At 38.4% G+C, this 14,047-nt stretch overlaps 1 protein-coding gene across 10 annotated transcripts in view; it reads left to right on the top strand.

Annotated features, from left to right (window-relative positions):
* Positions 1-14,047, top strand: part of ST3GAL3 (ST3 beta-galactoside alpha-2,3-sialyltransferase 3) — a 186,752-nt gene that overhangs the window by 50,241 nt on the left and 122,464 nt on the right. For all 10 annotated transcript variants that reach the window (XM_017743508.1, XM_017743506.1, XM_017743507.1 and 7 more), the window contains one exon: positions 5,990-6,032. In XM_017743508.1, coding sequence (XP_017598997.1) covers positions 5,990-6,032 — 43 coding nt within the window. The remainder of the gene's footprint in view (positions 1-5,989; positions 6,033-14,047) is intronic.

Raw genomic sequence — 14,047 nt, 5'->3', positions numbered from 1 at the left:
AGAGTGAATTTGGTGACTGCTTGCCTGTGTTTTGGATGGAGAGTGGTATGGATGGAGACCAGGCATAGAAATGCAATTGAATGAGGTATCAAATGGGTAGAATAGCGATAGATTCCTAGCATAGGAGAAAAATATTGTGACTTGCAGAAGATTCCTTGATGTTTATTTGATTTCTTAATGATACTCTGATAGTACAGATGGCTACAGTTGCAAGCTCTCATATTTCCTGGATTTCCATGTCAGTGGTAATTAACTGTAAATATTCTTGGTTTGAGAAAAGCAACTTCAGTTTATGTTTGGAGCCGATGTTGTTCTAGTGTATTGGGTTTTTTCACCCAAATTGCATTTCTGTCTTAGCACTGTGGTAATGATGGGAAAGGAGAGATGAACTTACTGTGCTGTATATTTCTGCATTCCTGGAAGGCAGGGAAAAAAAAAAGGGGGAAATACATTTTTTTCTCAGCTGGTTTTAGTGGGGCTTTACTTGACAAAAATGCTTTTCCATTTTCATTTTTGGCTAATGAAGTTCTACTTCATTCTATATTTTTCTGAGTGTAGACTGTGGGATCTGCTTGAATCTTTGCCAGTGACTGTCATGAAGCAGTTTCATAGTCCTTATGTGACTTTGCCAGCGTGTTCAGTATCATCATCTGTCTTCTTATTAATGCTCTATTCCTCCAGTTGGAAATACAGCTGTGAATGAGTTGAGGTGCAAATGTCAAGAAGTGGCTTAATGAGTACCTCAAATTAAAAGTATTTCAATGTGACTTTTCTCTATCATGTGACATCCCTCTGCATCAAATCAGCACATCTTTTAAGTCATTAAAAGCCAGTATAGATTACTGTTTTGTTAATATTGTTCTTGACTTTTATTAGGAAATACGATACAATTTATAGACTAAAGAGTATGTTGGGAGACTCAGTAGGGCAGCATTAACTCCATTTGCCAAGTGGATTCATGGCAGTAAATGAAACAACTTTTAGCAAAGGCTGTAGTCTGCCTTGAAAGAGATTACTTCCTGGGAAAAGCAAAAGGGTATATGCAGATCATAGGAGGAAAATTTTTCATCTTTCTATCGGAGTCTTTCCTAAATTCAGCTGAAAGCAGTCAGTTGCTCTTCTACCATTGGAGGTTGCTATAGTTTTATTAGGATGTGTAGATGTAGATTGGTGAGGTAATCTTCTGGTGCTGGGCTGCAAGGGCTGAGCACTTAGCTTTACAGGTCCACTTCTGCTTCTTCTGTGTACAGAGCAGGGAAAGGCACCGGGGACTGCGCTTTGTCTTACCAGTTTTCTTGGTGTTTTCCTTGGTGTCACTTGGCAGCCTGGAGAAAAAGGTGGGTAAATGTGTATGCAAAAGCATAAGTGGGGGTGAGGAGGAAACTGAAACACAGACCTGTGTGCAGTCCATGCAGGACTGTGCTGAGAAGCTCGGGTGGCCTCAGCTCTACCACTTCTGAACTTGACTTTGCAGTCTTCTTTATTCCCTGGTTGTTTAAATAGAAGATAATGCTTTCGTTAGTAAATTCAATCACTGAAGAGGTTAAAGTGAAAATCCTAAGGAAAGGATGCAACATGAAGTCTTTGTTTATCCAGTACTTTGATTGTTGCTCAGTAATCCTGACTGGTATTTTTTTAACCCTGGAATAAAAGCTTTCTTTTGTCCTTTTCAGTTGATCCATTTAACATGACTTTTTTTCATTAATTCTTTCTTGTCTCTTGAGTTCTAGCAGAATTACTTTACATCGGCTGAACTTTTATAACTGTCCATATGTGTTTTCTTAGTCCAAGGTGAACGTGATGTGTTTGGCCTTTTTCATTGCAGAGTAAGTCATTTTACCTGTGGCCTTTCCCACAGATGTAGAACTTGCATGTGAATAGTGACCAAGGCTTGGCTCAATTGGAGCCTCAGTTCTGCAGAGACCAAACTGCACTGGACAGGATGAAATGTATCAGGGTGGTCTGAGCATTCCTGTTAGGACTTCTGTCTCCTGAGAATCATACTGATTTCTTTGACAAACACAAACATTTTGAATAAAATAGCGAAATTGGATCTTCTACCTTCCCTCCTGTACTTGGAATTACCAGTTAAACACAGAACTAGAACTGCATATAGCCTGTCTTTAAAAAAAAGTTGAATTTTCTATTTTTGTGGGCAAAGTTATTTGTACTGTATTTCTAAGTAGCTGGCTGCTAAAAAGGTTAGTACTCAAGTATCAGTGAAATTTGTTACGGGTAGTTTGAAAGGATAAAACCACTATGCCAAGTTAATTCCTGGATTGTTGATTTCAGATTATAAGCATAAGGGGGAAATTTTGCCCATTTTACTTCTATATAGCTATATTGGCTGCAGATGCAAAAGACAACTTGAATACTTGCTAGATACTGTGCACTGGGCTTTATGGTTTCCTGGGTGGTCTGCATGGAGTTTACAGACATGAGACAATGCATCTCTCACTTGCAGCCTGGTAGCTGGATTTCTGTTGGATTCTTCGGAGAAATTTCCATGCTAATGCCAACGTTGAATTTGGCACAGGATTTGCATAATTTATAGAAATTGCTATGCTTGGCTCTATTTCTGTTCATGTAATCCCAATTACATGCTTTATTATGAAATTGTTGTCAGTTCTTAGATTCTTATTCAGTTCTGATCTTCCTGGAAGTGTAGAACTGCATTTTGTTTTTGACCTAAGATGACCTCTTGTTCTTACGGGGCACAATGAAACTTCATTTCCCATGTTTGTTCATTTCTGTGCACTGCTGTACCACATTGTCATCTGAGATCTGTAGCTCCTTAGCACAGGTGAGTGTGATCTTTAGATTGCCTTGTGCCCTTTTAATAATGGCCCTTTTATCTTTCATGGGCCTTTCAGTCTTTTGTGGGCTGATAACATAAAGCCTTGTTCAGATTATTCCATTATGTTCTTCCAGTGGATGCAAACTAAATTCTTTATTACCTTTACTCATTTTTTGCTTTAAAAATAGATCCTGTGCCACACAGCCATAGATGTGTCTTGTCTGGAAATTGGTGGGTTGGACATGGCCTGGGCTGGATCAGACCTACCAACATGCTTAAATGTGAAGGGAGTTCTCCAGGACTGTACCTGTTGGTGGCTCTGCATTGTCCTTCAGTGCAGAGACACCCTAATGATTGGGGTGTTGGGGGAGTGTCATCATGATGATGTTTGTGGAAGCCAGCATCAAACCACAGTTAACATGGCCAGCTGGTCCAAGCTAGTTTTTGGTGGAGAAACTGGAGTCTTTTTACCTTGTTCTCTCTAACTATTTTGTTCTGTTTTCTCTAATGTTCCAGCACTTGTTTATCTCACAGCATGAAAAAGAGGAGAAATATTTCTGTATATCAAGTGGTTAACTTGGTAAGGCTTCAAACTAAGATGATGGGAGGAGAAAGCAAACTGTAAGGGCACAGAGAGGTGTCGTGAGTGCCAAGGCAGGCTATTGACACCTCTATTTTCAATGTAGGAAAGGGTAGGAATGGGTTTGCCCCTTTCTTGAGCTGTGTGATCATCTCGGTCCCTCTCCTGTAATCCTCACACCCTGACCAAACAGTGTTTTAGATTCATTCAGTTGTACTTTGATTCAGTGGGTCTGTTTTTCATCTTGTTTTAATATAAATATGTAACTCTGGACAAGGATTACTTTTTACTGCAGCTTGGCTCTGTGCGTTTGGCTTTCTTCAGGTATTTGGGGCTTTATCTGTCTTTTGTGAATCCAGGCTGCTTCCAGCCAGCATGTGAGCTGACTTTTGGCCCCTGTATTCATCATGATACAGCTAAATGACACTGGAAGACTGTAACAAGACTCTGATTTTAACTAAAAAGGAAGGTAACTTTGAATCTGTAATTTTAGAGACTCCTAGTGTCTTTCCTGGGGGAGCAGCATGTGATAGAGACTCATTTCCAAGCTAAAAGTAATGCTGACTTCCAAAAGTGCCAGTGAGTGTGAGATGGCCCATGGTGAGAGCAGCATTTCTCTGCCTGGCAGTACCTGCCAGCGAGAGGAAGGGGTGTAGATGCTTCTGGTCTGATGTTACAGCCTGAAACCGTAGTTACACCCTACTGAAAATCAAGAACTCACCTGTGCTTCTGGTTTGAAACCAGAAATGGTTTTTTGTTTTGTAATACTTTTTTTTTTTTGAAAGCTCCTGTTGCAAGGTAGTTGACATATAATTTCACAAAATTACTTTATGTGTCTGTCAGTAATGATCAGTGAACATCAAAACTTTAAACCTGGGGGAGGTGAAACACTTGTGACAAAGAGAAGGTAAATCTTGTGAAATGTTGCAATAGAGGTCTGTCCTTAGAGTTTAGCTCATGTCTGTGTTCTCATGCTTTGGCTGTAAAGTGCTGAGTTAGTAGAAAGTCCAGGATGTTGTTGTAGTTATGAGGTGATACATCTCTTATTGCATTTCCTCTTTTTGTATCTCCTGTTGGGAAGAAGGGAATGTTGGTTTGAATGAAATAAGACTGATGACAGATGGGTCTTAACAAAAAGAATGATTTAAAAAAACAATAATCTTCGTTGCTGTTTGCTCAGTACAGATGTTGGTTTTGGGAATCAGAAGGGTTAATAAAAATTGAAGGCATGTTTCTTTTTCCAGAATGGATACTTTCCTATGCAAAATCCTACAGGCAGAGGAGGTGAGGTTGTACAGGACATAATTCATTGTAGGAGGAATAAACTGGGAACAAATTGTGAGGAAAGCAGCACATGGGGGAAACAGAACTGTCAGTATGTGGAAAGTGGAGGAGAGATGCACAGGTGGAATGGGGATGGTGGGTGGCACTCGGGTGCTGGCAGGGAACAGACAGTATGTGCCAATACTTGTGTGCACGTGTTCTGCAGCTTCTGTTACCTAAGTGATGTCAAATAGAATACTTCCCTTAGCCCAGGAATTAAATCTTAATGGGATTGAAACCAATGGCACAGTTTACATTGACCTATCTGGTGTAATCATTGTGTCTGAGGTACGTGTTTAGGCTTTCCTGTTCTGCCGGTAAACGAGAGTGTGAAAAGCTTGTGATCTTCTGAGGTAAACTACTGCACCAGAAATTCTAGGAGTGTCTCATGAGTAAAGTAATCTTGTATTTCCAATGAGCTCTTTCTAAAAGCTTATGAGAATTTTTTTCTTCTTTTTCATTTTTGTTTTTAATTTTTCTTTTAATCTCTGATTGGGTTATCTTCTACTTCTCTGTTGTATTATTTTATTTTTTTATTGTATAGCAGTGAGACCCAGGGATCCTCAGTGTGAGGAGGCCCCTGAGCTTAACCCAGCTCAAGATGGACACTACACCTTTTTCTTGTATATCTCATATGAATTCTAGCTTTCTTTTTTTGTATCAAGTGTTTGATTTACAAGATCACAACATATTCAGAGAGGCTGAATAAAAAGCTTACTTTATACAGGAGTTACAGATGTTCTGAGTGATAGCTTTGTTTCTGTAGCTCTCCCTTGTTTGTCACATAAACTGACTTTGCAGTTTCTTATTGAACAACAGCACCTGAACTTGAAGCATTTTTGCCACCGTGAGTCAATTTCTCTTGAAGAAGAGCTGCTTGATTATGAAGTTGTGGGTTGGAATAGACAAGGAATGAAGAAAAATTTCAGAGCTCTACACATCAGAACTTAGGAGGAATGTTTGTCATACAGTTTAGTGGCAAAATTATTTGTACAGCAAGCAGGAAAGCTTTGTTTATCACTGCATAAGTGGTTTCAGTAATGCTTCCTTTTTATGGCTCTGAATAGCTTGATTAATTCTAGTGATTTCTAAATTAATGATTACCTATGTGTTCTCTTGCTCTGATATTTCCTGGAGATTGAGAAATGTTAATTTAGAAATACCTTGAAATAACAATAATCTGTATTTACAGCTGCTATAAGGAGTTGCTGCTGTTTGGTTTTGGTGCCTTTTGCAGAGGAGACACTTGCAGTTTTTATGATACTGTGTCCTTTGCTTTTGTTTTCCAGAATATGACAAACTGGGCTTTCTCCTGAACCTGGACTCAAAATTGTAAGTAGAACAGTAGGATTCTTCTTAATTTCTGTAGTTACAGCTTTCTGTTGTAAGCAACTTTTATGTCACCTGGGCAGCTGGCACACTGGACTCTACACTTCTACCTGGGACAGCCAAGTCCTGCAGCAGCCTGGCAATTACAACTCCTTTCCTTGCACTAGGCTTTGCAGGCCAGCTTGGATTGTGGTTCCCTGTCATTAATTCCTTAATAACTGATCAAGAGACTATAAATACCCACTTGAAGCCATGACTGTCAGTCTGCTCTAGATATCCTTCTCTTAATCTTTCAAATGAAAAATGAATTAAAGGTGTGAAAGCAGAAGGAATGTGAATCTACAATTTGCTGGGATGCTTAGGAGTTTATATTTCCTTTCTACTTGTTTCCTTAAAAATTGATAGTACTATTTTTATTGATAAAATAGAGTGGAAAGAAGCTCAGCACAAGGGGACCACTTGCTGTGTCAGAAGGATGATGTAGAGCTGAAGGATGAAGATGCTCCTCGTGCTTTTTGCCTTAAGTCAGTCGAATTGAGCCTGAATTGCTGAACACTAGGGGTCAGTAGCGACCCTGTTTCTGGGGTCAGCAACCTGACGGAATTTTGGTGTTGGGAGAAAAAACACTATCAAAAGCCTTCTACTTAAAAGGGCACAATCTCGTGGCTTTGAGAATACCTCCCCTGCACAATATGTCATGTCAATATAAACCCCATTCTTAATGTTTTGAAAATTTCATTGTACCTATCGGGTGAAACAATTCACTTTAGTGATGATGAGCAACCTGTGAGCTTCCATAATGGAATAAAATCCTCCCAGGTGTGCTGGGAACTGCTGCTTGCAGGAGATGAGAAAGTCTCTAGGTACGAGCTTCTTTTGTAGAAGCAGCTGGGTACATAAACTCAGTTATAGTAACATATGGCAAAAAGTAGTAGAATGTGTATGAGAAAGAAGGAATGTTGATTATTTATTTGTTTACTTTCCTCCAAAGGCTCTGTATCTTTTTCTGTGGTCAGGAAGGATAGCGTTGACTGCGTGAATAACTCAAGGTTTCTTTCTGGTCTCATTCAATGTAGTGTTCTATGCAGTTTTTGTTGCATGCTGTCTGGAACCCATGCTGGTGGCAGAGTTACCCATTTTCTTTGTTGAATTTTTTGTGTTGGGACATTGTAGTGAATTAGAGACAATAGTGTGTGTACCCATACAACACTGTGGGATGAGATTCACATGATACATTACCTTCAATTTATGCATGCAGAAGTCAAAGCAAAGAGATTTAATCCAAAATTGTGAAGTGGGTAAGTAACGGTTGAGTGAATGTCTGGGTGTTGGAGAGGGAAAAAAATTTTTAACGTTTTTAACCAGACTGATTGTTTTTTTCCAGGCTATTTTTGTGTATTTTGTAATGTCCAATTTATTGAACACGCCTGGTGACTGTCCACACACAGTTGGCATCCCAGTTCGTGCTGTGTCCAAACCACTGCTTCAGTCTTGCTCTTCCTTCTCCTTCTGCATGCAGTGTCCTTTTCATTTTGCTTTTAGCAAATCCCATTGAGTCTTCCTTCCCCTCAAGCCTCTGTTCCATTCTTTTTTCTTTGCTGACTTACCTATTTGATTACAGCTCTCCAAAGCATGGTCTGTTTTTTCTTATTCTTCAGTATGAGGCGAAGTGAGGTTTTTACTTGCTGGAGGGCTTCCAGAACACGGATTTATTTTCTTAAAACCTCCCCATGATAAAAACTCTTCATTAGTTTGATTAAAGAAAGATTTTGTTAACTACTTAAAAAAATATATTTATATAGTTCTCTAAATATGCATGTTTATTTTCCGAAGTCCTAAAGTTAGCTTCTAGAAAGACTTGTAACAAAATCAGCATGCTTAAAATAAGTACTGTAAGTTAACTTAAGGAAAAAAGAAAGTAAGTACAGTATGTAGGTGAAATAATTTTTTTTTTAACTGCAGCTTTTTTAGGTTTTATTTGGTTGTTTTTTAGTTTTCGTTGTTGTTTATTTGTTTCTTCTGTAGAATTAAAGCTGATCCTGCTTTGAGAATAGAACTGATGACCTGCAGAGCTCACTTCGGGTCCAAATTATTCTGGCTTGGGGTTGGTTTTTTTTTTTTGTTTGGTTTTTTTTGGTGTGTGTTTTTGTTGGTTTTGTTTTGTTTTTTGGTTTTTTTTGTTGTTTGTTTGGTGTTGGTTGGTTTGTTTTTGTTTGGTTTGGGTTTTTTTTTTGATAGCAAGGAAGACAGAAAATGGCTGAAAATACCATAAAATATATGAAATAAATTTTGAAAGAAAAATGGCTGATAGTCTAGAGGACTTTGCTACCATTCTACAAGTTCACCTTTTGTGGTCAGGGTACCAAATTTCTAAGTACAGACTGAATTCAATGGAACTTAGTGGTTAAAAATACTGTCTGTGACTCAGTCAAGATGGTGCCATCATAGAAGCACTTTCTGGTTTAAAAAAAATTGCTTAGAGTTGAAAGCACTAATATGTTCTGCACTGATGACTTTATTGGCAGGAATAATTGAATTATGTCTGTCGTTGTGATATAATCGTTCTGGTGGAATCTTGCCATAGATCATAACTTTATAGGGTTCACTTAATTGACAGCATGTGAGAAACTTGTGTGACTTGAAGCACTTAGGGCAACAATTAGTTTTCTTCAGGTTTTTTTTCTTAATCTTTCGTTTGCTCAAAACCTGTTGCTGGCTGTGTCAGTTGATGTCATTGAAACTAATGGCCCGGAAGACTCAACATTTTCAACAAAGGTAGGTCTGCATTAAAACTTAACTGCCCTGACTTGCATTTTAAATGTCATACAAAGGAAAGCATTTGACGTAAATAAGTAGTAATGTGTCCATTTGCCTTTGCATCTTTAGTTTTTTCATGCATTGCTACTTTAATGTCCTCTACCCTGCAGATGTCCAGGGCATGTTGTTCAGATATAGTACAGTCTGCTGTGGTTACAGGAATGTAATGGTTTTGTTCTCTCTGAATTCATGGAAATGGTAATGAAATCAGATTTGTTCACTTTGGAAGGAATTGTGTCAGAAGCACGTGAATAGTGTTTTCTGTGGGAGCTGTATGTCTGATAAATGCCTTTCTGTAATTAGGGAGGCTGATACGGACAAGAATCTCAGCTGTAAGGGGATGGCCACTTTTAAAGATACTGTATGGATTCTTCATGGAAATGACAGGTCTTGACTAGTCTTGCTGGAAAGGAGAATATTAAGATGGAAGATGCTTCCTTTTTGGTGCCTGTGACTAGGATAGCTCTTCTTTTGAAAATCTAACAGCTTTTAAAGGGCAGGATGGTATCCAGGTGGGGATTGTTAATGACATACGGGGTGAATGGAAAGCTGAGGATGTCCGTAGGCCATGCAGTTTATGAATGAATTGTTCCCTTAGTCAAAACAAGACATAAGTCTCCTCAGGACCAGGTTAGTGAAAAAGATCTGTTCCAAGAGGAGTTTATCTTTTAGTTATGTTTGCACCAACCATAACATCATTACCAGAATTAGAATATCCAAACAAAATACGCCCTAAATATAGAAACAGGCCAGTTGCATCTCCCTGCTAAAGAGTTTTCCCAAGCAGCAGGAGCCTTTTAAAAACCTCTAAGGATAATATCCGACATTTGCTGGTTGTGTAGAGAAAAGCACTTATACAAAAAATATGATACAATTCACAGATTTTAATTCTTGGGGGGCAAAAGTTCCTGAACAACTTAAGGCTATCAATCACATTAGTGACTCAGCCAGTGGATTACTAGGTGCCACCAAATGCCAAGATTTGCAGTCACTTTATAACATCTGAGCTTGGCAACAAGTTGCATGCTTTTGTTATTATTAAATATTTATACTGTAGTAGTTCTTTGAGGCTAGCCAGGTCTTAGAAACAAGAGTCTCATTCACTACAAATTCTGAATCATTCCCTGAGCAGAATCTATGTTTGCATTGAATTAAATGAGATTTCCAAAGAAGGATCAGCATATGAACGTGGAATTAGTTATAGACTGTATTTAATGCTTATTAAGTGGGCCAAGCTGAAGGTTGCATGGTCATGCTTCTGTCACTTAGTACTCTCTGAATGCTTGGTTTAGTCACCTAAGTGATTGCTTTGAGTCTGCCTTGGCAGTTTACAAGTGTAGATTCACTTGTGTTGAGCATATGGAAAGTTCCTTTTTTGTAATAATCCAAATGATTTGGGGGCTTCTCGGTTGCACAATGCTGCTTCTGTGCCAGCTTTCCTTCCTGCTCTGCTGGTGTGCCATTTCCTCAGTGAGAAGGAAGCTAATGACTGCTTCTGCCCCTCTTTCAAACTCATCCTTCAGAATCTACTTTCAAAGGGACTTTAGCATAACTTCAGTTATATTGGGGATTTGATGCTTCTAAACAACAGCCAGAGAAAAGCTCCTTGTAGGAACTTGGTAGATCTTTTCACCTTCTGCCATAGTCAGTTGAAAACCTTGGATGTCAAAATCTCAGCTGATGAATGATGGGAAAAGCTTCCCAGGGTTTGACTTTGGGGAAGAACCACTCCCTCATAAAGTTTAACAAATGTTAGAAGATACACTTGAGTTTCATGGAATCTTTCTGCACTTAAACAAAACAGTGGGTCTTACAATTTTCTTTCAATGTAGAAATAGGAAAACAAAAAATTGTTGCCCCTCTCAATTACAAAAATGTCTGTAAGATCACTATGGTTGATAACAATAACATGATACTAACATATTGTACAAGTACACCCTGTTAACTATATGGTACATATTTTATATTGGTATATATTTTATATCATGTACTTTAGGAATCTTTAGGCAGGACTTAACTAAAAGGAGGAATATTTTTTTCCAGTGGGCTTTGCATTTTGCTAGACATCTTGTGATGTTGTGTATTTACGTATTTCTTCATTATTATAAAATAGATTTGGGAGGTGCAACAAAGTTTTTGTGAATATTCATGATGATTTCAACTTTGTGTTAAAAAGAAAAGACAAAGAAATTGAGTCTTGGGGGGGTGGGAAAGCCAGAAATAACAACCTTCACCCTGCAAACTCAAATGAAACTTGATCTAGACTTTGAAAAGACCATAAAAATGGAGGGAGTTTGGGCTAGAGAAACACACAGATTGGGTTACTTATGTTTGTTGAAACGTCTTTACTTCAGAGCTTTAATAATGAAGAACTGAAACAGAGCCCCTTCCCCTCATTTTCTTTCTAGGCTGGGAGGTTGCTTTGAAACTGTTTGTGTCTTTGTGTGGTACTTTGCCATTGAACACTGAAAAAATAAGCAGTAAACGTGTTGGAATGCTGGAGTTTCCCCATGCCTGGTGCTGTGGGATTTCTTTCTGCACTGGGTTTTTTTTTCAATTTGTCTTTTTGTATTCCTGCAATCCTGAACAAGGGACAAAAGAAAAGAAGTGAGAAGTCCCAATGATGTCCTGTCCTGCATAGCCAAGACTAAGAGTGTCTCTCATGTGCTACATTAAAGGATTCTGGCCATCACATGCAAGAGTGCCCTGATGCTTTTTCTGAAACATTATTTCAAGGCTTAGCATACTGGTATTTTCCTGGCAACTGGTTATTTACTTCTCTTTCATTTCAGACTTTTAATTCTTCTCCTTCTACCCAATCTCTTCCATTCTGTACTGATTGAGCACTTGAAATATTTAAGAAAATTAACCTGAGCTATTTATAGCAATTCAGTTACCTGGCTGTTTGTTGTTCATCCATCAAACCTCTCCCACATTTGGGTGGGATGTAACTGCCATCCCTGTTTTTGTTTTGCTCTTCATAGTTCATTTCAGTTTGTTTTCAATTTTGGTCTTTTGGCATTCTGGTAAGGATTTCTCATGGGAGTCTTTATTATGTAACTTTGGGATTTCTGTGTTAGACACAGTTTCAGTTGATGAAGAAGATAAAAGACCGTAGCATTCAGAATCGCTGGCAGCTTAGATAGAATTGATTCATTGCTTGATTTGTTAAGTGCAAACAAAGTCAAAAACTTATGTTTGGTGCCTCTAAAAGGGCGAGTTTCCTGAAGCTGGAAGTAATTATGAACCAAACCATGTGGGAAAAGCACGTAAAGCAAGAAATATGAATGGCTGGGCATTGTTTAGAGCAGATTTATACTGTTTGCCCCAAAAGTTCCATTTCATAAGAAAGAAATGTTCATGGAAAAATAGTTCTGTCAAGAATGTAAGGGGAGGCAGTGATAAGGTATTTATAGAAAGGTAGAAGTGTGCAGTAAATGCGGAGTTTTGTTCTGGTTGGATGATAGAAAAAAATTCTCTCCTTAATATCAACAACAAAATATCAAGGAGTAGATACCTAAGTTTATGTGCTTTAGAATTGGTACGTCTGGACAAGATTCTTAAAAGAATTTCTGAAGAAGTAGCAAAGGGCTTTTTGGGCTACTAGACATTATTAATAAATCTTCACACACTAGGGGTTCTCCATATCCTTGGCAGAAAGTTGAAGTACAAGTATTTTAAAAGCAAAAGGGAATGACTCATAAGCTTTTCAACCCATTTTTGATTCTGAGAACAGTCACATATTTGCCAATATGAGTTTTCACAGAGAAAAAATAAGTAATACCTATAGTTCCAGTTACTGTGCTTATTAAAAAAAGAATCCTTTTTTGAGATGGGCTTGCTCTTCATGTGGATATCCATGAAGGTGCCTGCTATGTGTGAGATTGATTTCTTTTTTGATGTGTTCATTTTAGGACTAAGTTTTTACATTTTGTGTTCTTCTAATCAGCCAGACTAGTTGCACAAAACTGGGAAATCTCAGTTCTTTTTCCTCCTCTGTAGGTGTAAGGTGGAATGCTTACTTTGCTTGTAGTTCTTCACCACAGTAGCATTAACCTAATTAAATGTTTATTTATTTGTTTTCCGGGAGTGGATAGGGTTACAACTAGTAACAATTTCCACTATTGTTGTTCTACTGCTGTTGTTTGAGCAAAACTTTTACAGTTGTTGCATTCACAGAAGGCTGAATTGGCTTTAGTAGCAAGACCCCCATTCAGGGAATCTCTAATAGCTCATAAATGGCATGGGGGTCCTTGTGTTGCTTTGTCCTCTTGAGAGAAGGGCACATTAAAAGCCACACTTCATATTCTTCCTTCAGAAATCTGTTCTAAAACTCAGAGACAAATTACTTCAGTTTTGGCCAGCTTCTGCACTGGTGAGGTTGTAATGCTTCTCGTTACTGAATATCCTCCTACAAAGACCTTCCTGCTCCCTGAATAACTTATAAAAATTGAATGAATTGGGCTAACTAAGCATTGATTATTCCCAAAACTTCAGTTAAAGAGATTAGAAATACTGCTAGATGTTCTGTGGAATCATGGGTTTTGATAGAAGTTTATGTTAAAACGCTGGTGTTCATCATTTTATTCTTGATCTTGGTCATAAAAAACAAAGCACCAGCACACATTGGAAGCAGGTGATTTGTTATTGCCTGCATTGAATCAAAGCTGTTGTGAGCTTATCCTTAAACTGATGCAAGAGCTTTCTCTCTTGAAAATCCTGAAGGTGTGTGTGTGACCACCAAGCATCAACTCTTCTGTGCCTGCCTGGTCCTTCTTGCAGTAATGTTCCACCTCCAAAGAGAAACCTACTTCCTCTTTGCGTGCTCTTGAAAATGTTGTATGGAACCCCCATCAGAAGACTGAATGGAAATCAAGTGTATTCCAGCAGGTGAACATTATACCGTTTATCAAGCCTGCCTCTGAACCTTGTCACTTACTCTGAAGAACACACTTGCTATGGTATTGTCTTGGTTTTGAAAGACAGGTGTCTGCTAAGGAAGGCAGAAGCCTCCCTTGAAGTGGCAGATATAACCCCTTTCCCTCTGAGTTATTATAATTTTGAAATCAAGGGCCTTTAGGCAAAGATGTGGGAAATAGGAATAACAGTTCTTTACTCTCTCTCTCTCTCTCTCTATATATATATAACCAGTCAAACAAAACAACAACAACTATGGCAGTAACAGCAATCACAAACCCAGT

This window comes from Corvus brachyrhynchos, unplaced genomic scaffold (genome assembly GCF_000691975.1).
Source record: "Corvus brachyrhynchos isolate BGI_N302 unplaced genomic scaffold, ASM69197v1 scaffold48, whole genome shotgun sequence".
Taxonomy (NCBI): domain Eukaryota; kingdom Metazoa; phylum Chordata; class Aves; order Passeriformes; family Corvidae; genus Corvus; species Corvus brachyrhynchos.
The sequence above is the reverse complement of the archived record's forward strand: the minus strand, read 5'-3'. Positions and strand labels throughout refer to the sequence as shown.